At 43.6% G+C, this 27,905-nt stretch overlaps 1 protein-coding gene across 2 annotated transcripts in view; it reads left to right on the top strand.

Moving 5' to 3' along the window:
• LOC311147253 (partitioning defective 3 homolog) overlaps positions 1 to 27,905 on the top strand; it is a 308,941-nt gene that overhangs the window by 150,972 nt on the left and 130,064 nt on the right. For both annotated transcript variants that reach the window (XM_084183924.1, XM_084183925.1), the window contains 5 exons: positions 18,857 to 18,951; positions 21,653 to 21,736; positions 23,374 to 23,499; positions 25,975 to 26,176; positions 26,278 to 26,497. In XM_084183924.1, coding sequence (XP_084040050.1) covers positions 18,857 to 18,951; positions 21,653 to 21,736; positions 23,374 to 23,499; positions 25,975 to 26,176; positions 26,278 to 26,497 — 727 coding nt within the window. The remainder of the gene's footprint in view (positions 1 to 18,856; positions 18,952 to 21,652; positions 21,737 to 23,373; positions 23,500 to 25,974; positions 26,177 to 26,277; positions 26,498 to 27,905) is intronic.

The raw sequence follows: 27,905 nt of genomic DNA on the forward strand, positions 1-27,905 counted from the left end.
TCTCCTCGTTAAATAAGATTTGGTTCAGGTGATCACCTAATCAGTACCTAATTCAGTAGAATGAGGTGTGCCTGTGTTGGAATTCAACAGACACTGGAATGGAATGGCTGTCATACATGTAGAGATGCTGATTTAAGAAGAAAATATATATAGACACAGTACCAGTCAAAAGTTTTGACACACCTACTCATTCAAGGGTTTTTCTTTATTTTTACTATTTTCTACATTTGTAGAATACTAGTGAAGTCATCAAAAGCATTCCTCATGAAGCTGGTTGAGAGAATGCCAAGAGTGTGCAAAGCTGTCATCAAGGCAAAGGGTGGCTACTTTGAAGAATCTAAAATATAAAATATATTTTGATATGTTTAATACTTTTTTGTTTACTACATGATTCCATATGTGTTATTTAATAGTTGTGTTGTCTTCACTGTTATTCTACAATGTAGAAAATAGTACAAATAAAGAAAAAAATAACTTGAATGAGTAGGTGTGTCCTAACTTTTGACTAGTGCTGAATTTGCAAAATAATATATAGGGGATTGGAAGTGATGCAGACAATTACATTGATGGAAGCTACAATCTATCTGCAATATTAAAGCTGATCTACCCCCTAAAGCTCATTTCTGTTTTCATGAATTTTTACAATATAGACCATTTTGACTTTGCAGCTGGCCCATATAGCAGAAATCACTCGGTTCTGCCTCCAGGACAAGACTCATCTCAATAAACATCAACCTGCTACTATTATGCTACATAAGATAGTCACTTATTTTAAGCATGAGTGCGAGTTAGAGTCCGAGAAGAACCAGACCTGTGGTATTTTCCACCAGACCTTTGGGCCCTGGTCAAAAGTAGTACACCATAAAGGGAATAGGGTGCCACTTTGGACAGGTTGTAGAATGAAAGGAAGAAGGAAAGGGTAAAAGGTCTTCCACATGTCAGCCTGTAGAGACAGAATAAAGGAGCTGCTAAAGACCTCTCCCTCTCTGCTGTCTCTCCTCCATGTAAACCACGGCATGAGCTGACAGAATGAGTTCAGAAGTTCATCTGTCTGTGGGCGGCTGGGCCGACAGGGCTGCTCTGCTGTGGAGAAGCTACATTGACGACGACTGGTGGGTCTATGTCCCAAATGGCACCCTATTCCATACATAGTGCACTACTTTTGACCAGTTCTGGTTGAAAGTAATGCACTCTGTAGGGAATATGGTGCTATTAAGGACTTACCCTGGAGTTCATGGCCTAGGATGTTTCTCATATAATGGTGATGATCATCATATAACTTATTTCTCCCGACCTTTCATTTATTTTATTGTCAGTGACATGAGATATGAGCTGATATTAAAAGGACATGTGGAGCTATGAAAGATTTAGTCACTCCATTTATCAGAGACTAGACTGGAGAGGCATCTCTCAACAGATGTTGGTCTGTATTGCATAGGGCTGTAGCCATCACTGTGATGGGTCACAGTGGTTTTATCACAAACTGTACCCTATTCCCTATATAGTGCACTACTTTTGACCAGTACCTTATGGGCCCTGGTAAAAAGTAGTGAACTATATAGGGAATAGGCTGTCATTTGGGAAGCATCAAGTGGCTCTGCTTTGTCTCACTGCTGTAAGTGCTTGTTGAGATTTTTCCGGAGGGGAAGGATGGAGGGATATTGCAAGTTGAGCAACTATATAAGATAAGAAATGTCTTGTTTGTCCTTTGATGGAACTCCATGAAAGTCACAGATATTTCTGAGGTCATTGAGGTTCTGAGAATGCTCTGAGAACCCAAACTGAGAGTTTGTGATGTGAATCCTAAAATGTTATCTCCTTCATCCGCTCTGGCAACAGGTATTGTAGCTATGGCAACGTGAGAGCGCAGAGATGTGTGTGTGTGTGTTCATAAATCTGTCATGTGTTTTAATGAGCCACAGCTGGCAGTGCAGGAGCAGGGTGTAATGACCACTTCTCTAGCCAATCTGAAGAAGGACTACATGGGCGACAGTGTGTAAAAAACACTGTGTAGGGGCTGTTTTTGTATGCTTGAATACACTTCTAGGTAATGACCGACCACTTCTCACAGCAGACTATCACACAGCCAATCTGATGGGGGATTGCTTGGATGACAGTGTGGAGAAAACACTATGGTTTTGTCCTAAATGGCACCCTATTCTCCTAGTAGTGCACTACTTCTGACCAGGACGTAATAGGGCTTGAATACACTTTTTGGTATGCTTGAATACACTTAATAAGTATGGGTGCATATACAGTGAGGGGGAAAAAAGTATTTGATCCCCTGCTGATTTTGTACGTTTGCCCACTGACAAAGACATGATCAGTCTATAATTTAATGGTAGGTTTATTTGAACAGTGAGAGACAGAAAAACAACAAAAAAATCCAGAAAAACGCATGTCAAAAATGTTATAAATTGATTTGCATTTTAATGAGGGAAATAAGTATTTGACCCCTCTGCAAAACATAACTTAGTACTTGGTGGCAAAACCCTTGTTGGCAATCACAGAGGTCAGACGTTTCTTGTAGTTGGCCACCAGGTTTGCACACATCTCAGGAGGGATTTTCTCCCACTCCTCATTGCAGATCTTCTCCAAGTAATTAAGGTTTCGAGGCTGACATTTGGCAACTCGAACCTTCAGCTCCCTCCACAGATTTTCTATGGGATAAAGGTCTGGAGACTGGCTAGGCCACTCCAGGACCTTAATGTGCTTCTTCTTGAGCCACTCCTTTGTTGCCTTGGCCGTGTGTTTTGGGTCATTGTCATGCTGGAATACCCATCCACGACCCATTTTCAATGCCCTGGCTGAGGGAAGGAGGTTTTCACCCAAGATTTGACAGTACATGGCCCCGTCCATCATGCCTTTGATGCGGTGAAGTTGTCCTGTCCCCTTAGCAGAAAAACACCCCCAAAGCATAATGTTTCCACCTCCATGTTTGACGGTGGGGATGGTGTTCTTGGGGTCATAGGCAGCATTCCTCCTCCTCCAAACACGGCGAGTTGAGTTGATGCCAAAGAGCTTGATTTTGGTCTCATCTGACCACAACACTTTCACACAGTTCTCCTCTGAATCATTCAGATGTTCATTGGCAAACTTCAGACGGGCATGTATATATGCTTTCTTGAGCTGGGGGACCTTGCGGGACCTTGCAGGATTTCAGTCCTTCACGGCGTAGTGTGTTACCAATTGTTTTCTTGGTGACTATGGTCCCAGCTGCCTTGAGATCATTGACAAGATCCTCCCGTGTAGTTCTGGGCTGATTCCTCACCGTTCTCATGATCATTGCAACTACACGAGGTGAGATCTTGCATGGAGCAGCCCCAGGCCAAGGGATATTGACAGTGCTTTTGTGTTTCTTCCATTTGCGAATAATCGCACCAACTGTTGTCACCTTCTCACCAAGCTGCTTGGCGATGGTTTTGTAGCCCATTCCAGCCTTGTGTAGGTCTACAATCTTGTCCCTGACATCCTTGGAGAGCTCTTTGGTCTTGGCCATGGTGGAGAGTTTGGAATCTGATTGATAGATTGCTTCTGTGGACAGGTGTCTTTTATACAGGTAACAAGCTGAGATTAGGAGCACTCCCTTTAAGAGTGTGCTCCTAATCTCAGCTCGTTACCTGTATAAAAGACACCTGGGAGCCAGAAATCTTTCTGATTGAGAGGGGGTCAAATACTTATTTCCCTCATTAAAATGCAAATCAATTTATAACATTTTTGACATGCGTTTTTCTGGATTTGTTTGTTGTTATTCTGTCTCTCACTGTTCAAATAAACCTACCATTAAAATTATAGACTGATCATTTCTTTGTCTGTGGGCAAACGTACAAAATCAGCAGGGGATCAAATACTTTTTTCCCTCACTGTACATTCTTCTGTGTGTGAGTGTTTGAATGTCTCAGAGCCTTGACTCGACATACCTGTAGGGGAGAGTGAGACTTTCAATTTAATTTAAAAATGACATTGAACACCATCATGCAATGTGAACTCGCTCTCTGGCCGGAGTAATGTTGTAACAGCCAGTCCACAAGCACACGCACACTCACACACACGCACACACAGCTGCATATGAAAGAGGAGATGCCTGTACAATATCTAATGCACACCCATATCTTGTTCGCCGCTGTAATTGGAATTCTTTCAAAATGAATAATATAATATAAGAATAAGCTTTGGCCTGGTCTCAATTCTCACTTCTATCAGTATTGCCTGAGGTTAGCGTGGATGTGCTTGGTTGGCCCCGGCTGTATACGCCTCACACAGCTCCTGAATGAATGTTACACACACAATCCATGTCAGGAGAAAAAAGATTCCACCACCGTTCCATGGATTAACCTTGAATCATCAATCTGTCCGGTTTGTCCTTGTCCATTAGGCCATTGTGTGCATCCATGTTCTTTGTCATGGTTGAACTTGGTTTAGTGACTGGTGCATTAGTAAACCACAGGGGAGATGAGGAGCCTGTTTCACACAGCCGTACAAACAGTAGGTTAATCATCACTGCTGGCTTAGTAGATACTGTAGAGACTGCTTGCTAGGGTCCCTCCAGCACTCCCTGATTTCCTGCACACTACAACAAAGATGAGGAAGTCCCTTAGGTGGCACTGGAGCAGAACGGAAGCCTACAGTCACCTGATTTAGTATGATAAATCATGTAAAGCTAGGCCGTGGAGCCCTAAATCATGGCTAATGGAGCTGCTTCAGGAGGATGTGCTGCTAGCTTCCTGGTAGCTAGTGGTGGAGGTATGTTTGTATGAGGCGTAATAAGACAGCTGAGGGTGATTGGTCGACTTCTTGTATTGGCCACTGGGGACCACAGCTCCATAAGCCCATAGAGATGTACTAGAGAGCTCTTCTCCATAAGCCCATAGAGCCCATAGCTCCTCTCCATAAGCCCATAGAGCCCAGAGCTCCTCTCCATAAACCCATAGAGCTCCTCTCCATAAGCCTCACCAGTATGTGCTGCTGTGGCCTCAGGATTGGGGAGAAGTACTTAATGGGGGAGTGGTATTATTTTTTCTAGGTTACTCTCACTTTGTCTAACCCTCTCTCTCTTTTTCCTTCTTTCACTCCCTCTCTATCTCTCTATCTATACTGTATATACAGTGCCTTGGGAAAGTATTCAGACCCCTTGACTTTTTCCACATTATGTTACGTTACAGCTTTATTCTAAAATGGATTAAATAGTTTTTTTCCCTCATCAATCTACACACAATACCCCATAATGACAAAGCAAAACAGGTTTTTATTTAAAAAAAATAAAAAAAATATCACATCTACATAAGTATTCAGACCATTTACTTTGATGGCAGCGATTACAGCCTCGAGTCTTCTTGGGTATGACGCTACAAGCTTTGCACACCTGTATTTGGGGAGTTTCTCCTCTTCTCTGCAGATCCTCTCCAGCTCTGACAGGTTGGATGGGGAGCCTCGCTGCACAGCAATTTTCAGATCTCTCCAGAGATGTTCGATCGGGTTCAAGTCCGGGCTCTGGCTTGGCCACTCAAGGACTTTCAGAGACTTGTCCCGAAGCCACTTCTGCGTTGTCTTGGCTGTGTGCTTAGGGTCGTTGTCCTGTTGGAAGATTAACCTTCACCCCAGTCTGAGGTCCTGAGCACACTGGAGCAGGCTTTCATCAAGGATTACTCTGTACCTGACTAGTCTCCCAGTCCCTGCCGCTGAAAAACATCCCCACAGCATGATGCTGCCACCACCATGCTTCACCGTAGGGATGGTGCCAGGTTTCCTTCAGACGTGATGCTTGCCATTCAGGCCAAAGAGTTCAATCTTGGTTTCATCAGACCAGAGAATCTTGTTTCTCATGGTCTGAGAGTCTTTAGCTGCCTTTTGGCAAACTCCAAGCGGCTGTCATGTGCCTTTTACTGAGGAGTGGCTTCCGTCTGGCCACTACCATAAAGGCCTGATTGAGGGAGTGCTGCACAGATGGTTGTCCTTCTGGAAGGTTCTCCTATCTCCACAGAGGAACTCTGGAGCTCTGTCAGAGTGACCATCGGGTTCTTGGTCACCTCCCTGACCAAGGCCCTTCTCTCCTGATTGCTCAGTTTGGCTGGGGGGGCAGCTCTAGGAAGAGTCTTGGTGGTTGCAAAGTTATTCCATTTCAGAATGATGGAGGCCACTGTGTTCTTGGGGAACTTAAATGCTGCAGAAATGTTTTGGTACCCTTCCCTAGATTTGTGCCTCAACACAATCCTGTCTCGACGCTCTACGGACAATTCCTTTGACCTCATGGCTTGGTTTTTGCTCTGACATGCACTGTCAACTGTTGGACCTTTATATAGACAGGTGTGTGCCTTTTCATGTCCAAGTCCAATCAAGTTTAGAAACATCTCAGGAATGATCCATGGAAACAGGATGCACCTGAGCACAATTTCGAGTCTCATAGCAAAGGCTCTGAATACTTATGTAAATAAGATATTTCCGTTTTATATATATACATATAAATATACATATCAATATTTGAAGGAAAAAATAAATGTTTTTCGCTTAGTCATTATGGGGTGTTGTTTAGATTTATGAGGGAAAAAAATCATTGTATCCATTTTAGAATAAGGCTGAAACGTGAAGAAGTGAAGGGGTCTGAATACTTTCCGAATGCACTGTATATATACTGTATATATCTCTCTCCGTGCTGCATCTCATCTCAACCCTTGCTTTTCTCTCAGAGAGAACCTCTCCTTTCATTCACTTGTTCCTCTCCCCGTTCTCTCCTACCCCCTCCCTCATCTCTCTCTGCTCTCCATGGCTGCACCCACCGTACTAGCATCTCTCTCTCTTCTCTCTCTGTGATCTTTGTTCTCTTTTGTTTTAATGTGACACCCCAGCTGAGAGAGAGGGGCGTTCAAAGGCTGGTCTCTCCCTCAGGGTCCACCTCTAGCAGGGAGAGACACCTGGGAATATTTCCCTCCCAGAGGCATTGTACACATTGTCGCAGCATTCAACCCCACAACACGCTAATTACAACACTAATTCAACCTCCTAGCAATCAATACACGGTTAAAGATTTCCAACAACCATTCTTCAGATTTGTGATTAGCGATACCTGAATGAGAGCGGGAGAACAGGATACTGTTAAATGTGAACAGGGGAGTGAGAGAAAATGTCCTTTTATCCTTTTGTGTTTTATCGTTGGTTTAAACATGAGTAGCGCTATCAAAGGTAGAGCCAGAATGCCATCCATATCATTACAAATCCTAGCCGCTTTGACACGATGCAGTGCCCTGGCATGACACCACTTAGTATGGTCCCCTGACTGTGTAACACAGATATAAAAACAGTGCTTGCCATTCTGTCCTTCTGATTTCAATTCTTACAAGAGCATTACCAGTTGTCAGACTGTGTCTCCCCACAGACGAGACGAGCCCAGTGATATGGGTATCCATCCCAAATGCAAACCGCACATGCTGGGCTGTATCCCAAATGGCACCCTATTCCCTTCATAGTGCACTACTTTTGACCAGGACCCATAGGGCTATGGTCAAAAGTAGTGCACTATGTAGGGAATATGTTGCCATTTGGGATGCACAGTTGGTGAACTCTCCTGACCTATATCTCCTCAAGCACAGCTGTGTGTATCATGGCCAGCCAGTGTAGACAAAACTAACATATGTTATATAATTCTGTTGGAGCTCTTGGATAGACTGTGGTGTAAAGTACTTAAGTAAAATTACTTTAAAGTACTACTTAAGTAGTTTTTTTGGGGTATCTGTACTTTACTTTACTATTTATATTTTTGACTACTTTTACTTTTACTTCACTACATTCCTAAAGAAAATAATGTACTTTTTACTCCATACATTTTTACCTGACACCCAAAAGTGATCGTTACATTTTGAATGCTTAGCAGGACAGGAAAATTTTCAAATTCACGCACTTATCAAGATAACATCCTTAGTCATACCTACTGCCTCTGATCTGACGGACTCACTAAACACAAATACTTAGTTTGTAAATGATGTCTGAGTGTTAGTGTGCCCCTGGCTATCCGTTAAAAAAAATGTCAACAAGAAAATCATGCTGTCAGGTTTGGTTAATATATGGAATGTTTAATACTTTTACTTTTGATCATTAAGTATATTTTAGCAATTACATTTACTTTTGATACTTAAGTATATTTAAAACCAAATGCTTTAACTTTTACTCTAGTAGTATTTTATTGGGTGACTTTCACTTTTACTTGAGTCATTTTCTATTAAGGTATCTTTTACTTTTACTCAAGTATGAAAATTGGGGAAGTAGTGGTGACTATTCAGCATGATACATGTCAATTGGGGTGGGGGCAGGGTAGTCTGGGGGGGCAGGAGGAGCAGGTAGCTGACTAGTGGTGGCTATTCAGCAGCCTGATGGTCTGGGGGTAGAAGCTATTGGCCAGTCTTTTAGTTGTAGCCATGATGCTCCTATACTGCCTGCGTCTGAATGATGGAAGCGGGAAGAACAGGCCATGGCTCGGGTGGCTGAGGTCCCTGATGATCTTCTTGGCCTTACTGTGACACCTGGTGTTGTAGGTGTCCTGGAGGGCAGGCAGTGTGCACCCAATGGTGCGTTCGGCTGAGCGTACTGCTCTCTGTAGTGCCTTGCGGTCAGCTGCGGTGGAGTTGCCGTACCAGGCTATGATGCAGCCTGACAGTATGCTCTCGATGGTGCTCCTGTAGAACACTGTGAGGGCCCTCGGGGACAGGCCGAATTCCTTCAGCCTCCTGAGGTTAAAGAGTCGCTGTCGTGCCGCCTTCACCACGGTGTCCGTGTGGTTTGGCCAGTTCAGCTCCTCTGAGATGTGTTCGCCGAGGAACTTAAAGTTTTTGACTGTCTCCATGGCAGCCCCATTGATGAAGATGAGGGGCGTGCCCAGCTTGGTTCCTCCTGTAGTCCACAATCAGCTCCTTTGTTTCGCTGACGTTAAGAGGTTGCGTACCTGGCACCACACCGTTAGTGCCTACCTCCTCCCTGTACGCCGTCTCATCATTGTTGGTAATCAGGCCTACTACTGTTGTGTCGTCAGCGAACTTGATGGAGTTGGAACTGTGTGAGGCCACGTAGTCGTGAGTACAGGAGGGGACTGAGGTCGCAACCTTGTGGACCCCCTGTTTTGAAGATCAGTGTGGAGGAGGTAATGTTGCCTACCTTCACCACCTGGGGGCTGTCCAGGAAGTCCAGGGCCCAGTTGCATAGGCAGGAGTTCAGTCCCAGGGTTGTGAGCTTTGTTGTGAGCTTAGAGGGCATTATGGTATTGAAGGCCGAGCTGTAGTCAAACAGCATCCTAACATATATGCATTTATTTTGTCCAGGTGGGTGAGGGCAGTGCAATGGCGATTGCGTCGTCTGTGGATCTGTTGGGGCGATAGGCGAATTGGAGAGGGTTGAGTGTGTCGGGGCGGGAGTAGATGATGTGGTCTTTGACTAGCCTCTTGAAGCACTTCATGATGACGGAAGTGAGTGCTACGGGTTGCTAGTTGTTCAGTTACTTTCCCTTTCTTGGGCACGGGGATGATGGTGAACATCTTGAAGCAGGTGGGGATAACGGCCTGAGCAAGAGAGAGAAAATATCTGCACATGCTCCAAGGGTGCGTTAAGGGATGCTGTCTGGGCCGGCAGCCTTGCGAGGGTTAACAGGTTTGAATGACTTACATACGTCCTCCGCGGAGACTGTAAGCACGTAGCCCTCGTTGTCCATAGGGTCTCTCATCGGCAGCTCAGTCGTTTTGCTCGAAGCGTGAGAAAAAAGGTGTTTCGCTCGTCTAGTAGGGCGGCATTGCTGTCCGCGACGTGACTGGCTTTCTTTTTGTAGTCCATGATCGTTAAAAGCCCTGCCACATGCTGAATCGTCTTCGAGTAGGAGTGCTGATCAAGGATCAGAGCCTCCCTGTCCATATAATCGTATTCGTTACGATCTAAAAGGCACATTTGATCCTAAATCCTAGCACTCCCGAGTCTTTATGGAGTGTTTGATGCTACGGTAGAATAGAACAGAACCAACTCTATTGAAAAGTGGGGAGCCACAAAGGTGAAATTCCTTCACTTTAAACAAAGCAGTTGGTACTATGATATGCATACTATCATAACCTAGGAAAAATGTGAAGCCACCAGCGTTCTCTCTGAGGGATAAAGCTGTAGTTTCTCTATCTTCCGCTAGCCCAAAGACAGCCATGTATCTTCCCTGCTAGCTCAAAGACAGCCAAGTTTCTTCCCTTCTAGCTCAAAGACAGCCATCTCACAGCTTGACTAGTTTCTGCTCCCCAGCCACAGGACTAGTTGTGTGGGTAATGGGCATCTTGTGGGCAGCTCTCTTTCTTTCTTGCTGTCTCCCTCTCTCCTCTCTCTTGCTAGGCAAATCTCCGCCTTATCTTAGCTCATTGGTCACCATAGCAACACCCACCCGTAGTATGCGCTCCAGCAGGTATATCTCACTGGTCATCCCCAAAGCCAACACCTCTTTGGCCGCCATTCCTTCCAGTTCTCTGCTGCCAATGACTGGAACGAACTGCAAAAATATCTGAAGCTGGAGACTCTTATCTCCTTCACAAAATTTAAGCATCATTTGTCAGAGCACCTTACCGATCACTGCACCTGTACACAGCCCTTCTAAAATTAGCCCACTCAACTACCTCATCCCCATATTGTTATTTATTTTGCTCATTTGCACCCCAGTATCTCTATTTGCACATCATCTCTTGCACATCTATCATTCCAGTGTTAATACCAATTGTAATATTTTGCACTATGGCCTATTTATTGCCTTACCTCCATAACTTGCTACATTTGCACACAATGTATATATATTTTCTGTGGTATTTTTTACTTTGTTTTGTTTTACCCCATATGTAACTCTGTGTTGTTGTTTTTATCGCACTGCTTTGCTTTATCTTGGCCAGGTCGCAGTTGTAAATGAGAACTTGTTCTCAACTGGCTTACCTGGTTAAATAAAGGTTAAATAAAAAATAAAATAAAAATATGTGACTACATAGAGCCATGACTACATGGAACTCTATTCCACATCAAGGAACTCATGCAAGCAGTAAAATTAGATTTAAAAAAAACATAAAAATACACCTTATGGAACAGCGGGGACTGTGAAGCAATTTCTTGTTTACAAACTATAGTTTTAGCAAGTCGGTTAGGAATCTACTTTGTGCATGACACAAGTAATTTTTCCAACAATTGTTTACAGACAGATTATTTAACTTATAATTCACTGTATCACAATTCCAGTGGGTCAGAAATTTACATACACTAAATTGACTGTGCCTTTAAACAGCTTGAAAAATTCCAGAAAATGATGTCATGGCTTTAGAAGCTTCTGATAGGCTAATTGACATCATTTGAGTCAATTGGAGGTGTACCTGTGGATGTATTTCAAGGCCTGCCTTCAAACTCAGTGCCTCTTTGCTTGACATCATGGGAAAATCTAAAGAAATCAGCCAAAAAATAATTGTAGACCTCCACAAGTCTGGTTCATCCTTGGGAGCAATTTCCAAATGCCTGAAGGTACCACGTTCATCTGTACAAACAATAGTACGCAAGTATAAACACCATGGGACCACACAGCCGTTATACCACTCAGGAAGGAGACGCGTTCTGTCTCCTAGAGATGAACGTACTTTGGTGCGAAAAGTGCAAATCAATCCCAGAACAACAGCAAAGGATCTTGTGAAGATGCTGGAGGAAACAGGTACAAAAGTATCTATATCCACAGTGAAACGAGTCCTATATCGACATAATCTGAAAGGCCGCTCAGCAAGGAAGAAGCCATTGTTCCAAAACCGCCATAAAAAAGCCAGACTACGGTTTGCAACTGCACATGGGGACAAAGATCGTACTTTTTGGAGAAATGTCCTCTGGTCTGATGAAACAAAAATAGAACTGTTTGGCAATAATGACTATCGTTATGTTTGGAGGAAAAAGGGTGTGGCTTACAAGCCGAAGAACACCATTTCAACCGTGAAGCATGGGGGTGGCAGCATCATGCTGTGGGGGTGCTTTGCTGCAGGATGGACTGGTGCACTTCACAAAATAGATGGCATCATGAGGAAGGAAAATTATGTGGATATATTGAAGCAACATCTCAAGACATCAGTCAGGAAGTTGAAGCTTGGTCGCAAATGGGTCTTCCAAATGGACAATGACCCCAAGCATACTTCCAAAGTTGTGGCAAAATGGCTGAAGGACAACAAAATCAAGGTATTGGAGTGGCCATCACAAAGCCCTGACCTCAATCCTATAGAAGATTTGTGGGCAGAACTGAAAAAGTGTGTGCGAGCAAGGAGGCCTACAAACCTGACTCCGTTACACCAGCTCTGTCAGGAGGAATGGGCCAAAATTCACCCAACTTATTGTGGGAAGCTTGTGGAAGGCTACCCGAAACATTTGACCCAAGTTAAAATTATTTAATGGCAATGCTACCAAATACTAATTGAGTGTATGTAAACTTCTGACCCACTGGGAATGTGATGAAAGAAATAAAAGCTGAAATAAATCATTCTCTACAATTATTCTGACATTTCACATTTTTAAAATAAAGTGGTGATCCTAACTGACCTAAAACAGGGAATTTTTACTAGGATTAAATGTCAGGAATTGTGAAAAACTGAGTTTAAATGTATTTGGCTAAGGTGTATGTACATTTCCGACTTCAACTGTACGTACTATACACACACTTACACATGGGTTTTGTGTTGTAGATATGTGGTAGTAGAGTAGGAGCCTGAGGGCACACACTTAATGTGTTGTGAAATCTGTTGTGAATGTATTGTAATGTTTAAAAAATGGTATAACTGCGTTAACAAATACAAATATGAGGTGTGTGTGATCCCACCCAATTTACAGAAATTATCGAGAAGTTCATATGAAGGATCCCACCTTCCCTCTGCTCAGACTCATTGGCACGGCACTAGACTGCTTTGTGCGATTTTGTGCGTGCGTGCGTGTGTATTCCATCTCATGCAGTGCCCCATGTCTCATATGTTTCCCATTACGCTGTATCCTGTATCCACCCCCCCTCGCCCCCACCACCAACTCCTCTCACCTGTCTAGTTCTACTGCTCATGTTGATTGTGTTAAGACACCAAACAAAACATGAATTGCTGGTATGTGTTAGACCAGCACCTATGCCAATTTAGGAGGAATTTGTGTGATTGCTGTAAAAATAAGCAAAGCAGGTAACAGGGAAGGAGTTTGTACTATAGCAGGGACTGTCACGTGGTAGTCACTCTGTCAGAGAAAACCGTTAAGCTGTGTTTATGTACAGTAGCTTACGAAAGTATTCACCCTCCTTGGCATTTTTACTATTTTGTTGCCTAACATCCTGAAATTAAAATTGATTTGTTTGGGGGGGGGGGGGGGGGGGTTGTATCATTTGATTTACACAACATGCCTACCACTTTGAAGAGGCAAAATATTTTTTCTTGTGAAACAAACAAGAAATAAGACAAAAAAACTGAATTTGAGCGTGCGTAACTATTCACCCCCCCAAAGTCAATACTTTGTAGAGCCACCTTTTGCAGCAATTACAGCTGCAAGTCTCTTGGGGTATGTCTTTATAAGCTTGGCACATCTAGCCACTGGGATTTTTGCCCATTCTTTAAGGCCAAACTGCTCCAACTCCTTCAAGTTGGATGGGTTCCGCTGGTGTACAGCAATCTTTAAGTCATACCACAGATTCTCAATTGGATTGAGGCCTGGGCTTTGACTAGGCCATTCCAAGACATTTAAATGTTTCGACTTAAACCACTCGAGTGTTGCTTTAGCAGTATGCTTAGGGTCATTGTCCTGCTGGAAGGTTAACTTCCGTCCCAGTCTCAAATCTCTGGAAGACTGAAACAGGTTTCCCTCAAGAATTTCCCTGTATTTAGCGCCATCCATCATTCCTTCAATTCTGACCAGTTTCCCAGTCCCTGCCGATGAAAAACATCCCCACAGCATGATGCTGCCACCACCATGCTTCACTGTGGGGATGGTGTTCTCGGGGTGATGAGAGGTGTTGGGTTTGCGCCAGACATTTTCCTTGATGGCCAAAAAGCTAAATTTTAGTCTCATCTGACCAGAGTACCTTCTTCCATATGTTTGGGGAGTCTCCCACATGCCTTTTGGCGAACACCAAACGTGTTTGCTTATTTTTTTCTTTAAGCAATGGTGTTTTTCTGGCCACTCTTCCGTAAAGCCCAGCTCTGTGGAGTGCACGGCTTAAGGTGGTCCTATTGACAGATCCTCCAATCTCCGCTGTGGAGCTTTGCAGCTCCTTCAGGGTTATCTTTGGTCTCTCTGTTGCCTCTCTGATTAATGCCCTCCTTGCCTGGCCTGTGAGTTTTGGTGGGCGGCCCTCTCTTGGCAGGTTTGTTGTGGTGCCATATTCTTTCAATTTTTTAATAATGGATTTAATGGTGCTCAGTGGGATGTTCAAAGTTTCTGATATTTTTTATAACCCAACCCTGATCTGTACTTCTCCACAACTTTGTCCCTGACCTGTTTGGAGAGCTCCTTGGTCTTCATGGTGCCGCTTGCTTGGTGTTGCCCCTTGCTTAGTGGTGTTGCAGACTCTGGGGCCTTTCAGAACAGGTGTGTGTATATATACTGAAATCATGTGACAGATCATTTGACACTTAGATTGCACATAGGTGGACTTTATTTAACTAATTATGTGACTTCTGAAGGTAATTGGTTGCACCAGATCTTATTTAGGGGCTTTATAGCAAAGGGGGTGAATACATATGCACGCACTACTTTTCCATTATTAATTTTTTAGAATTTCTTGAAAAAGTTATTTTTTTCATTTCACTTCATCAATTTGGACTATTTTGTGTATGTCCATTACATGAAATCCAAATAAAATCCATTTAAATTACAGGTTGTAATGCAACAAAATAGGAAAAACGCCAAGGGGGATGAATACTTTTGCAAGGCACTGTATTTATGAGTGCTATATATAAATATTTACTAAATAAGCTAAAGTAAAAAAAATAACAATAACTAGGCTATATACAGGGGGCCGGTACCGAGTCAATATGCGGGGGTACAGGTTAGTCGAGGTAATTTGTACATGTAGGTAGGGGTAAAGTGACTATGCAAAGATAATAAACAGCGAGTAGCAGCAGTGTAAAAACAAAAGGGGGGGGGGGGGGGGTGTCAATGCATCTTTTTTTCATTGCATTAGAAGGTGAAGGTGAACACCTACTCAGACGTTTCGCTGAGAGATCTTCATCAGACCGTCCCTTTTTCCTTTCCGCACTCTGGGAAAAGGGAAGTATCTGAACATTTCCCAATTTTTCTTCATTCTATGAGTAGCCTCTGTCTTTGTTTACAGCAGAACCCATTGCTATGCAGATTAATATCCGGTGTGTCATGTTGATATAATAATAATAATATGCCATTTAGCAGACGCTTTTATCCAAAGCGACTTACAGTCATGCGTGCATAATTATTTTATTTTTTGTGTATGGGTGATCCCGGGGATCGAACCCACTACCTTGGCGTTACAAGCGCCGTGCTCTACCAGCTGAGCTACAGAGGATATCTACTCCGTCCCTCCTCTCCCCTTGCTCCGTTAGTGATTGTATGGATATCTGAAATGGCTGCTCGTGAATTAAGTGGATTTACTGATGGACCTCATTGTAATTTTGAGAATAGACACTGGAAATCTCATTTTGCCTCTCCGTGTTGTTATTGCTCTGCTGCTGTTGCCCTGAAAAAGTCTTAGCTTGGTGTTTTCCTTTGGCTGGCCCTCTCTCCACTCTCATTACCTGTTTATATACAGACAGTACACCAGGCAGTCACAGAGTTTCCTTTGCTTTACACTCTCTGTCTAAGACTGGGTGATGGGGCCATATCCTGTCAGCATCGTCCTGTCAGCCTCAGCGGTTTCAAACATCCACCAGGAAAGTGTTTACGTGCCTAGCTAGCTTGTCAACAGTTCGGTCATTGAGCCTCAGTGTTTTCAACCAGACACCAGGAAAGTGTTTACGTGCCTAGCTAGCTTGTCAACAGTTCGGTCATTGAGCCTCAGTGTTTTCAACCAGACACCAGGAAAGTGTTTACGTGCCTAGCTAGCTTGTCAACAGTTCGGTCATTGAGCCTCAGTGTTTTCAACCAGACACCAGGAAAGTGTTTACGTGCCTAGCTAGCTTGTCAACAGTTCGGTCATTGAGCCTCAGTGTTTTCAACCAGACACCAGGAAAGTGTTTACTTGCCTAGCTAGCTAGTAGTCAACAGTTCGGTATGTTGTCTTGCATACTGGTAAGAGCCTCTTAACAAAGCAGCAACAATGAGGTCTATCTCAGATAATGGCAGTGTCAATGACTTGTGAGTTATTGACACTGACAGTCCTACTACACTTAGTAGGACTGTCTCTCCCCTCTCAATTCTTAGATCGTCTATGAGAATAATTGAATTAACTGGTAGTTGTAATTGAATGACGTGCTATAGTGCTCCTATACGATCCTGTGGACACCTGGGGCTCTGCGTATATATATTGTCTAATTTTCCCAGAAATGGAACCAAATCTAGCCTTAAGAGGGGTTTCCTGAGAGGAGTCACCCAGCCACTGACCCAGGACCTGTTTGTCCGGTGTCTCTCACTCTCGCTCTGTCTCTCTTGCTCTCGCTCTGTCTCTCTTGCTCTGTCTCTCTCGCTCTGTCTCTCTCGCTCTCTGTCTCTCTCGTTTTGTCTCTCTCTCTCTTTCTCTCTGTCTCTTTCTCTCTCTGTCTCTCTCTCTCTTTCTCTGTCTCTATTTCTGTCTCTGTCAAGACTCAGAAAGTGGATGAAGAGCATTGGGCTCGCCCAGTGTTTCCTCCTGTTTTGAAAACATGGCAGCGAGGCAGGATGGACATATGTGACTAGACAGGACAAAATATGTAATGGGGTTAAGTATAAAGGATATTCAGGATAGTCACCTGGGCTTAGAGCATATGTCCAAGTTTCAAGTTTATTCCATTTAATAGTCTCTCCTGTAGGTAACGTATCGGTTGTGTGTTTCTGTGTGTGTGTCCGTAAACAATCAGCTGTCCATTTCCAGTGGGAGCACACTTCATTAAAGTGCACTTTGGCCGTCTGCTACACAGGCCACTTCATTTACAGTGAGATGGATTTGACTATTAAGATGTAATGAGTTCACAGGCCCGAGTGCCATTGGTGCGAAGAGGCTCACACTAAGATGAGGAAACAAACAATGACTCAGCTGAAAAAGAAAACACACCCTATTCCCTATGTAGTGCACTACTTTTGACCAGATCACTAGGGGCCCTGGTCTAAAGTAGTGCACTATAAAGGGAATAGGGTGCCATTTGGGACACGGCCTGCCCTACCTACCTGCCTGTTTTGTCTTCCCAGTAGCCATTAACTCCATGCCCAGCACTGAATTATAGATGTGATGATCTAACCACTTGGTTAGAATTGGAGGAAATGTATGTCCTGATGGCACAGGAGGGGGGAGTGCCATAGTGCATTTTTAAGTGACTTTTGAACAGTTATTTTGTTGATGTGTAAATCAAATGTGAGATCTTCAAAGCATATCTTGTACTGTAGCTGGCTGTTGTAGGGGCATTATTGAATGTGTGTTTTTAGTGCAAACAAAACATTTGATTCACTCATATCACTCTCAAGTCACTCTCCAAACCACCATCCTGAGCTAGAAGAGGCAGTTTGTGTGTGTGTTCATAATGAGGCCCTATTGCCCCGAGCCAGTAGGTTACTGATGGAAAACTGCCTCTGTCACCTCAACATTCTGCCACTGTCCCCACATTTGCTCTGTGTCACCTCAGTGTCCCTGCGCCTTGCCTGGGGGGAGAGACAATGTGTGCATCCCAAATGGCACCCTATTCCTTTTATAGTGCACTACTTTTGACCAGCACTGCCAGGGCCCTGGTCAAAAGAAAGTGTACTATTTACATTTAAGTCATTTAGCAGACGCTCTTAAGGAGTAGGGTGCCATTTGACCCTGTCTGGTTCCCATTTGGGACTGAGAAACAGACAGTGATGTTAGAGAGCCAAGTGTAACCCCACTGTGCAATTCCGGAAAATGGAATTGTCACTCAATGAATAAAACAGAAGTCCTTAGAAGAAGCTGCTGTTGAAATGTGTCAGTGTGACTTTCCTCCTGTATCTGTGATGATGAATGTGATTCACATGCTCTTCAAGGAACATAGTGTTGTCTTGGGGAATAGAATGTGAAGATAGTATTTTTCTCCCTTTCTCTGTCTACACCATGCCAGAACTCTCATTTACTTGTAACCCACAGTGTCCCAAACCTATTCCTCTTGTTTAGAAACCCATTCACAACCCATGACTCCTATTAAGCCTCCCTCCACTGTACATCCCCCCCGCAGCAGCAAACAGTGCACTGTAATGGCAACCGTACGGGAAACCGCAGCGATGGGCTCATTTTCATACTGATGAAGTGAGCTGTTGCTGTGGCTGCCATTGCCGCTGCTCCTCTGCCTTCTGCAATATCACCATGAAGTTTAATGACCCTGTCTGGTTCCTCTCTCTCTCTCTCTCTCTCACTCTCTCACTCTCTCACTCTCTCACTCTCTCACTCACTCACTCACTCACTCACTCACTCATACAATAGGAGTCAGAGTCCTGGCCATTTTGTCAGGTTCTAATAGTGGCATAGGGGGTTCTTATGTAGGTTACCCGTCTTATGTCATATTGTCTGCTTACCATTTTTTTGTGAATGAATTAAACCATACAACTCATTTCAGTCAGTGTGGAATGGAACATCTTTCAATGTCTGTGCCAATGGGACTCAGGAGGCTTGGTTTAATAAGATGCCTGTGTTGCTGTCACAGAGATCCTAAAAGTCACTATAGGAGTTCTATATGTAATTCTATGGTTGTTGTCTTGTGTTTTGCAGGAGGAGGAGGGGCATGGGGAGGAGGAAAACGGCAGGATCGCGCCGGTTGGCCGAGCTGACTCCTGTATGGCCCACACCCCTGTGAGGTCACTGGAGTAAGTCATCTCAGAAAGAGTATTCCCTTTATAGTGCACCACTTTTGACCAGAGCCCTATGGATCCTGGTCAGAAGTAGTGCACTATATAGGGAATAGGGTGCCATTTGGGGCACAACCAGAGCTCTCTTGTCTGCTTCTCTCTCTCAACGTAACTACCTCTCTGATCACCTGACGTTGATCCCTAACAAGTACAGGAATAACATTCACCTGTAGCAGGAGAATATTAGTATTTACATTTTAGTCATTTAGCAGACGCTCTTATCCAGAGCGACTTAGTTAGTGAGTGCATACATTTTTTATTTATTTATTTATTTAATTTTTCTCCATACTACCAGTTAGTACCAGTTAACTAACTAGATTTAGGCCAAGAAATAATGCATTCCACAGGTTTGGAGAAAATCTTTTTAAACCCCTGGCTAATGTTCTTTAAAGGAACTCAAACATAAACATCATCATAACCATCAAATGTACCCATGTACTGATCCATTGTCCTGGGGATATTAATAACACTCTGTTTTCTAACTGCCATCTCTCTTGCATGCCATCAGTCTAATCTGCAGGTACAGTATGGTATTGATATTATTTCACCCAATAAGAAAGGCGTCCTCACCTCCCAATAGAATACAATGATGTTTTTATGCATATAACCTTTATCCTAAAGGTAATAGAAACATGTATACAAAGCACCAACCTATGGAAACTCAAGGGGTTAGAGGTCAAAGAATACAAGAACAACACTATTTTTTAAAAAGGAATTTGATACAGTTAACTGTACAATTTAGGCTTATTTACAAGAACAACACAATTTTTTTTAAAGGAATTTGATACAGTTCACTTGTCTCAGATTTCCCTATAAAAATCCTATCTGAAAGACTATCTGAAGGTCTAGACATAAATATGTAAAGATATGATATGTATAACTATGTATACATAGTATACAGTGGGGAGAACAAGTATTTGATACACTGCCGATTTTGCAGGTTTTCCTACTTACAAAGCATGTAGAGGTCTCTAATTTTTATCCAAAATCCAGAAAATCACATTGTATGATTTTTAAGTAATTAATTTGCATTTTATTGCATGACATAAGTATTTGATACATCAGAAAAGCAGAACTTAATATTTGGTACAGAAACATAAGTTTCCTGTAGGTCTTGACCAGATTTGCACACACTGCAGCAGGGATTTTGGCCCACTCCTCCATACAGACCTTCTCCAGATCCTTCAGGTTTCGGGGATGTCGCTGGGCAATACGGACTTTCAGCTCCCTCCAAAGATTTTCTATCGGGTTCAGGTCTGGAGACTGGCTAGGCCACTCCAGGACCTTGAGATGCTTCTTACGGAGCCACTCCTTAGTTGCCCTGGCTGTGTGTTTCGGGTCGTTGTCATGCTGGAAGACCCAGCCACAACCCATCTTCAATGCTCTTACTGAGGGAAGGAGGTTGTTGGCCAAGATCTCGTGATACATGGCCCCATCCATCCTCCCCTCAATACGGTGCAGTCGTCCTGTCCACTTCGCAGAAAAGCATCCCCAAAGAATGATGTTTCCACCTCCATGCTTCACGGTTGGGATGGTGTTCTTGGGGTTGTACTCATCCTTCTTCTTCCTCCAAACACGGCGAGTGGAGTTTAGACCAAAAAGCTCTATTTTTGTCTCATCAGACCACATGACCTTCTCCCATTCTTCCTCTGGATCATCCAGATGGTCATTGGCAAACTTCAGACGGGCCTGGACATGCGCTGGCTTGAGCAGGGGGACCTTGCGTCCGCTGCAGGATTTTAATCCATGACGGCGTAGTATGTTACTAATGGTTTTCTTTGAGACTGTGGTCCTAGCTCTCTTCCGGTCATTGACCAGGTCCTGCCGTGTAGTTCTGGGCTGATCCCTCACCTTCCTCATGATCATTGATGCCCCACGAGGTGAGATCTTGCATGGAGCCCCAGACCGAGGGTGATTGACCATCATCTTGAACTTCTTCAATTTTCTAATAATTGCGCCAACAGTTGTTGCCTTCTCACCAAGCTGCTTGCCTATTGTCCTGTAGCCCATCCCAGCCTTGTGCAGGTCTACAATTTTATCCCTGATGTCCTTACACAGCTCTCTGGTCTTGGCCATTGTGGAGAGGTTGGAGTCTGTTTGATTGAGTGTGTGGACAGGTGTCTTTTATACAGTTAACGAGTTCAAACAGGTGCAGTTAATACAGGTAATGAGTCGAGAACATGAGGGCTTCTTAAAGAAAAACTAACAGGTCTGTGAGAGCCTGAATTCTTACTGGTTGGTAGGTGATCAAATACTTATGTCATGCAATAAAATGCAAATTAATTACTTCAAAATCATACAATGTGATTTTCTGGATTTTTGTTTTAGATTCCGTCTCTCACATTTGAAGTGTACCTATGATAAAAATTACAGACCTCTACATGCTTTGTAAGTAGGAAAACCTGCAAAATCGGCAGTGTATTAAATACTTGTTCTCTCCACTGTATATGGAAACCTCCCTTGACACTCCTTAGAACTGGGTTCTGAATTATGCGTTTCTGTCACCTGGGATGTTGGGAGAAGCCAAACCCTGGCGTGACGCTCATCCCTAGTGTTTTTATTCATTTCTGCCTGCTCTATTTGTTGTGGTTTTCCTCCCCTTCCTGATTTCCATGTGGTTTCACCCCCCCCCCCCCCCCCATCCATCATTGTCTCACAGTGACATTGTAAAGCTGGTAGAAGTATCCAATGACGGCGGGCCCTTGGGGATCCATGTAGTACCTTTCAGTGCCCAGGACCGCAGGTAAAGCCCTCCCACCACTGGACAGACAGGCAGCAGGCTATCTACACTACGCAGGCATAACACTGCCATGATTAGTGAGGGAGGGGGGGAGTAGAGAGCGAGAGGGAAGCAGGGGGGAGAGAGAGCGAGGGGGAGGGAGAGAGAGAACGCTTAGTCCGCTATGGCACCTGCATCCTCATGTGCCCCAGTACAACACACACACATGGACCTACACCACATACGTGTCATGCTCACGTCATGAAGTAATTAGCTAGTTTACAGTGATCATGATTGTTCAGTGTTTGCAGGTGACTGTCATTTTCCTCCGTGACTCCTGTCTGAAGTATTTTACATGATGTAAAGGTTGTACTGAGCAGTCCATATACACATTTACAGTCCACACACGTCTCCGTTAGATGTAATGGAATAATTGATTTAATGGTCCAGCTCTTTCACATATGTCCACTAGCACAGACCTAGGATTACAATTCCTAGCCTGATCCCAGATCTGTTTGCTATCATGTCAACTCCTTGTCATGCCAAACAAGACAAGGTGTGGCAAGGAATGGCATGATGGCACAAACAGACTGGTACCCAGGCTAGCTTATTCCCTACTGATTCAGAGGATCTTCCAACCAGAAGTTCTGGAAAAGCTGACCTACTCTGTATTCAGTATTTCAGTGAAGTCAGCATTGTTTAGCAGTCAGGAAGCCTGAGGAGCTTTACTGCTGTATGGAGGATTACTGCTTTCTCTGACAGCCGTCACAGCTGAAGGCTTCCCAAACTCAAATGTGATGGAGCAGCATTTCTCGAATTCCTACATGTTACTGTATATTTGACCATTTTCCCTGTCAAAATGCTAATGTTCGCATTTGTTTTGCATAAGGCAGTTCAGTCAGGAGCTAAACTTGGCATTCGGGTAGGGAAAAAACAAGCACACCTAGCTACAGCAATTAGACCTATGCACACACGTACTGTTTTGGAAGGCAGAAGCCACCAAAATTAGTACTGACAAACATAACGCCACCAAATTAATAATAATTGATTGGATTTATGTAACGCATTTCTACCAACTGCGCTTTACATAGTAAGGGGGAAACTCGCCTCATCCATCACCAATGTGTAGCACCCACATGGGTGATGCACGGCGACCACTTGTGTGCCAGAACGCTCACCACACATCAGCTATCAGGTGGAGAGGTGAGGAGTGACATATGCCAATTAGGAATGAGGGGGATGATTAGGTGGCCATGATGGAATGGGACCAGGTTGGGAATTTAGCCATGGCAAACACAAGTCTCATATCTCACATCCACTTTTCACTTTGCCGTGAATTAAAACCATACACCCAATCTGTGTTAGCCTGTGAACTGAGTGAGGACGCAGATGACATGGAGGACGTTTTGCTTATCTCTTAGTCATGAGCCTATGGCCGTATCCCAAATGGCACCCTATTCCCTATATAGTGCACTACATAGGCAATAGAGTGGCATTTGCGACACACCTTATTCATGTAGAGCCTAGGTGTTTGCTGGAGCTTCAGTAGTCCTCCCCTTTCCAGGCCTGCTCTGAGTCTACCCCAACAAACATATTGAACCCTGAGGCCTCTTCCACAGCTGCCAGCCGTATTACCAACGTCTGCTTCTGAATGTTTCCAGGACTCTCGGCCTGTTGGTCAAGCGCCTGGAGAGGGGAGGCAAGGCGGAGCAGCAGGGTCTGTTCCAGGAGAACGACTGCATCGTGCGCATTAATAACGGAGACCTGCGAAACATCCGCTTCGAACAGTAAGACCCCTGTACCTACCGACCGGGACCACCAGTCCTGAGCCCCCCTCCGCTCCCTGCCAGCCCTCCCTTCCTTCCTCTCCACGGCCATGTCTTCTAACCAAAGCATGGCCTCTGCTGCCGCCGCTGTCTGTTGCTAAGCTAACCCCATTCCTGTTTGACTCCTAGGTCGATCTTACTGTAAGGTCTTGGTAAAAGGGAGGCTGCCTGCCATTCCTCTCAGCCTCTGTCCTCTCCATACTTGCAGACCTTTCTATACCTCTGTATCTAGCAGCTCCATCTGTTGCTACTGAATGCTAACCACTCCGTATTTGACTCCTAGGTCAAACCTACCTCTGCTTAACCTGCTTAGCTTCTGATTTTCAGTGCATCCCCCGCCTTGATCTGTCTCTCTCTCCCTCAGCTCCTCAGTCTGAGCAGATCCTAACAGCCTAGCTTACTGCTGCTGCCTCCCATCATTCTCTGCTGCAGATACTGTTCCATAGAAATAGAATGTTGACTTCCTGCTTCATTCCTATTTTGTACACTCAAAATGGCTGCCAGTCTACCCATTATAGCGTCATTGACTTGACTGGAGAAGGCCATTCTATTCATTCTAGTTTTGTGTTGTACGCTGCCTGCATGCCATTCTAGAATCCAGCTATAGCTTCTGAATACAATGTTACATTACATCCCTCATCATGCTTTATGTAATGTTCTGTATAATCTTTATGTCAGCATAAATGGGCTGCTCCAGTTTTCATGCTTTTCAGAAGCATAAACACTAGTGTACTGTGTAAAACCAGCTGTCATTTGTTTTGTGTGCACACATACTCACACACACTCACAATAACCTACGGCTATTATGTAGCCTAGTGGTTGAACAGGACTCCTGCGGGTATTGCGGGTCCTGCGGGATTCTGGTAGGAATGGGAGTCAAGTTCTAGAGTCAAGTTCGGGACAGGATCAACAGTCTACAGGAACGGGCAGTACAGGAATATGTTTTTGGGCAGAAATATGTAATGTGTGGAGCATTTCGTAAAAACAACTATAAAAATAAATACAAAAATATATGTTCATTTCCCCCTTCTTCTTCCGTCGGATCACTCTCACGCCTCGCTCCAGTAGTACATGGCTTGTAAAAAATCAAACAGGCTACCAACCTTCAAGCCCAATTGTTTGCGTATTTAGCTAAACCCGTGCAATCTGAGGTGAAGAGTGAAATAAAAATAGATTTACTTATGCAATACTGCCACTCAGGTTATTTAAAAAAAAAGATATATATGTTAATGTGTTGTAAATATTCATATGTGCACAATGCTTAGCTGTAGGCTACAGATTTATATCGGTGCTGTTATGTACAGACCATCCTGCAGAGGTCTCTGTCCTCATCCTTCAGCCTTAATCGGTATACATTTAGGTAATTTATAATTCGCTCTTATCCAGAGCTACTTAGGCCTACAGTCAGTGCATTTAACTAAAATAGGTAAGACAACCACATATCACAGTCGCATTAAATTATTTTAATTACTTCCTAAATAAACACAATAGCCTATATTTCTGCTCGCAAAAATTAGCATGGGACAGTAACCTCTAATGTAGCCCTCCCACCCCTTCCGCAAAGATATCTTGGAGAAGCTTTTCTGCCATTTTAGCATGTGTGAAAACCCCGTCTGTTTTGATATATTTAATTCAACCCCAGTAAGTTGGGAATCAGATTACAGCTTGTCTTGGACTTGATATAGCCTGAAATTGGGAAGTCTGTTGCCATTGGGAATATTATTAGTGGCTGGGAATACGGCTAGGAATTTTGGCAAGGAATTACAGGGTCGTTATGATGTCTGTTCAGCTGTTTTTAGAGAGAGGATTTGTCTATGTCTGCATCCCAAATGGCACCCTATTCCCTATGTTGCACTACTTTTGATCAGAGCCCTATAGTCCCTGGGGAAAAGTAGTGCACTATATAGGGAATAGGATGCCATTTGTGACGCATCCGAGATGTCTAGCAAAGTCAGCTTTAATGTACTGTAACAGGTGTGGCTAACAAGATTACTGCTATGGCAAGATGACACTCACTAGATAGTTTCAGTTCACATCTACATTACTTATTGTTGAAGGGGTTTAAAAAGATTTTTCTCCAAACGTGCTTTAGAAAACCCATTCCTTTCATCTGTAGCCAAATGAGGGGTTACATGATAAAACTGGCAAGCCTATTCTAAGCATTCTTACTTTCTACAAGCTTTAATCACTGTGCTGTGCAGGTGGCCTACCAGTAGTGTTGAAAACCACCACTAATGTAGTGTGTAACGTGTGGGTGTGTCCTGAATTGGCACCATATTATTTTTATAGTGCATTACTTTTGACTGGAGCCTTATGGGCCCATTATAGAGGCCATTTAGGACACACTCCTCCTGTGCCATTTGAGATGCAGACTATGTTGGGTCCAACATTTCTGTGTTGACAGTTGTTTTGGTTCTCCCTCCTTCCTGTCCTCAGAGCCCAGAACATGTTCCGCCAGGCCATGCGTTCCCCGGTCATCATGTTCCATGTGGTTCCCAACCTGATGAAGGCCCAGTACGAGCAGCTGTCACACAATGAGAGGAACCCCAACGTGGCCTACTCCTCTGGACGCTTCAGTCCCGACTCCCTAGCCAGCGAGAGAGGCATCACCACCTCAGGCCTGGACCACACACCACAGGTCTTTATACGTTTTTCTATATTGTCTGTCGTTGCTTTTATGATGCAAGGCAAATTTCTGTTAAAACTGATAATAAAATGCTGTCTTATCTTATATCACAGAGGATGTCCCGTGGTCCCCACCCTCACCATCACCCGCACCCCGAGCAGGGCAACGCCTACACCTCTCTACCTCACCTCCATGGGGGCTCCATGGGCAAGCCCCCATTAGGCCACGCCCCTCCAGGCCGCACCCCCTCCCCTCACAGGGTGCTAAACTCCACCCCCACGGCGGGTTTCACCAAAAAGGTCGGCAGGAGACTGAACATCCAGCTCAAAAAAGGTCAGACAGCACACATATACACCTACAAATCAGCATCTGTTTAACCTCAGTAAGCCCAAAGTTCACATGGTCAGGAATACCTCCTGGTCCTACATATTAATTGGTCTGAATCCATCCTTCAGAGACATGGTTCTCTGATTGGACCTTACAGAGAAAGCATAGCTCTAATCCTCTCCAGCCCATCTAATCCTGGCCAGGGGTCTAAGAAAATTGCCTTAAGGCGTCAGCATGCTTCATTTCGGCTGGCGCCTAGCCGAACCGAACGAGTGTGCTTGCATATGCTTCCTTAAAATAAGTACTGTTTGTCCATTTTGAGATGCCGTAGCCAGTATACACTTCCTCAAAATAGTCAGAATGAATCTAAGATAACTCAAGATGTCTGTTAATTTTGACGTTTTTGCCAAAGAGATCTTAGTCACGCAATTGTACATCTAACTAAGATGTTTGGTGCGGTATTTTTCTATGAAAAAATATGCATGAAAACGAGTCGTCTCTCGTTGAATGACAACAAAGATTTTATTGAAGAATCCCTACTGTTGACCAATTACTGACAAAGGGGCGTAGACTTCGGATCCGAACTTTGGCTTCGCCTCCAGAAAAAAAATGGTGTGCCCGAACAACCGAAAAACTAACAAAACTAACAAAAACGTCACAATATCTATATAATATATGCACGAACTCTACCGAACTGTTTGGGCTAGAAACACTGCACCAAATCCCCTAGTTTCAGACTCCTAATTATCCTTCTGAAGACTCTAGCCTCTTCCATGCCAGTCGGAAGAACTTAGGTGTTTTATCTCTGAACACTCAAAAGTCAAATTATAAAATACAACAACTCTAATGAAATAAAACATTATAAAAAGAAGTGTACAAGATAAGCCAAGACATACATTTAAAAAATATTCCCAATAAGTAATGAAATAAGTTAAATTAAATACCCCCACCCCCAAAATACAATTGCACCCCCCAAAAAAAGAACAACAAATGCCGGTATAAAGTGCAGTTTGCCAGGATTACAAAGACGGTAATTGTGGTAGTACCAGTTTCAAGCACACAGTAAAAACAGAAGTGTTAATTTAACTCCTATCGAGTTGAATTTAACTCTGTTTCAGATAACATTTGGTCCCACTCAAAATCAGTGTAAAATGTACTCTTTGGTCAGTGTAAAACTTTTAGAGTTAATTCTACTCCATATTGTGTAAAAAATAACAATGAAATGTGTCAAAATATTTAACACTGTAGTTTAATCACACTGTTGAGAGTAATATGATTACACTGTATAGAGTTAAGTCAACTACAATTTTACTTTAAAAAATGACACTTTAAAGTGTAATGATATTTACTTTTCATTTCTCTACAGTGTTTTTTTTTTTTTAATTTAAATCATATGATGTAGTGTTACTGAATT

This window comes from Coregonus lavaretus (assembly GCF_964263955.1).
Source record: "Coregonus lavaretus genome assembly, chromosome: 19".
Classification (NCBI taxonomy): Eukaryota; Metazoa; Chordata; class Actinopteri; order Salmoniformes; family Salmonidae; genus Coregonus; species Coregonus lavaretus.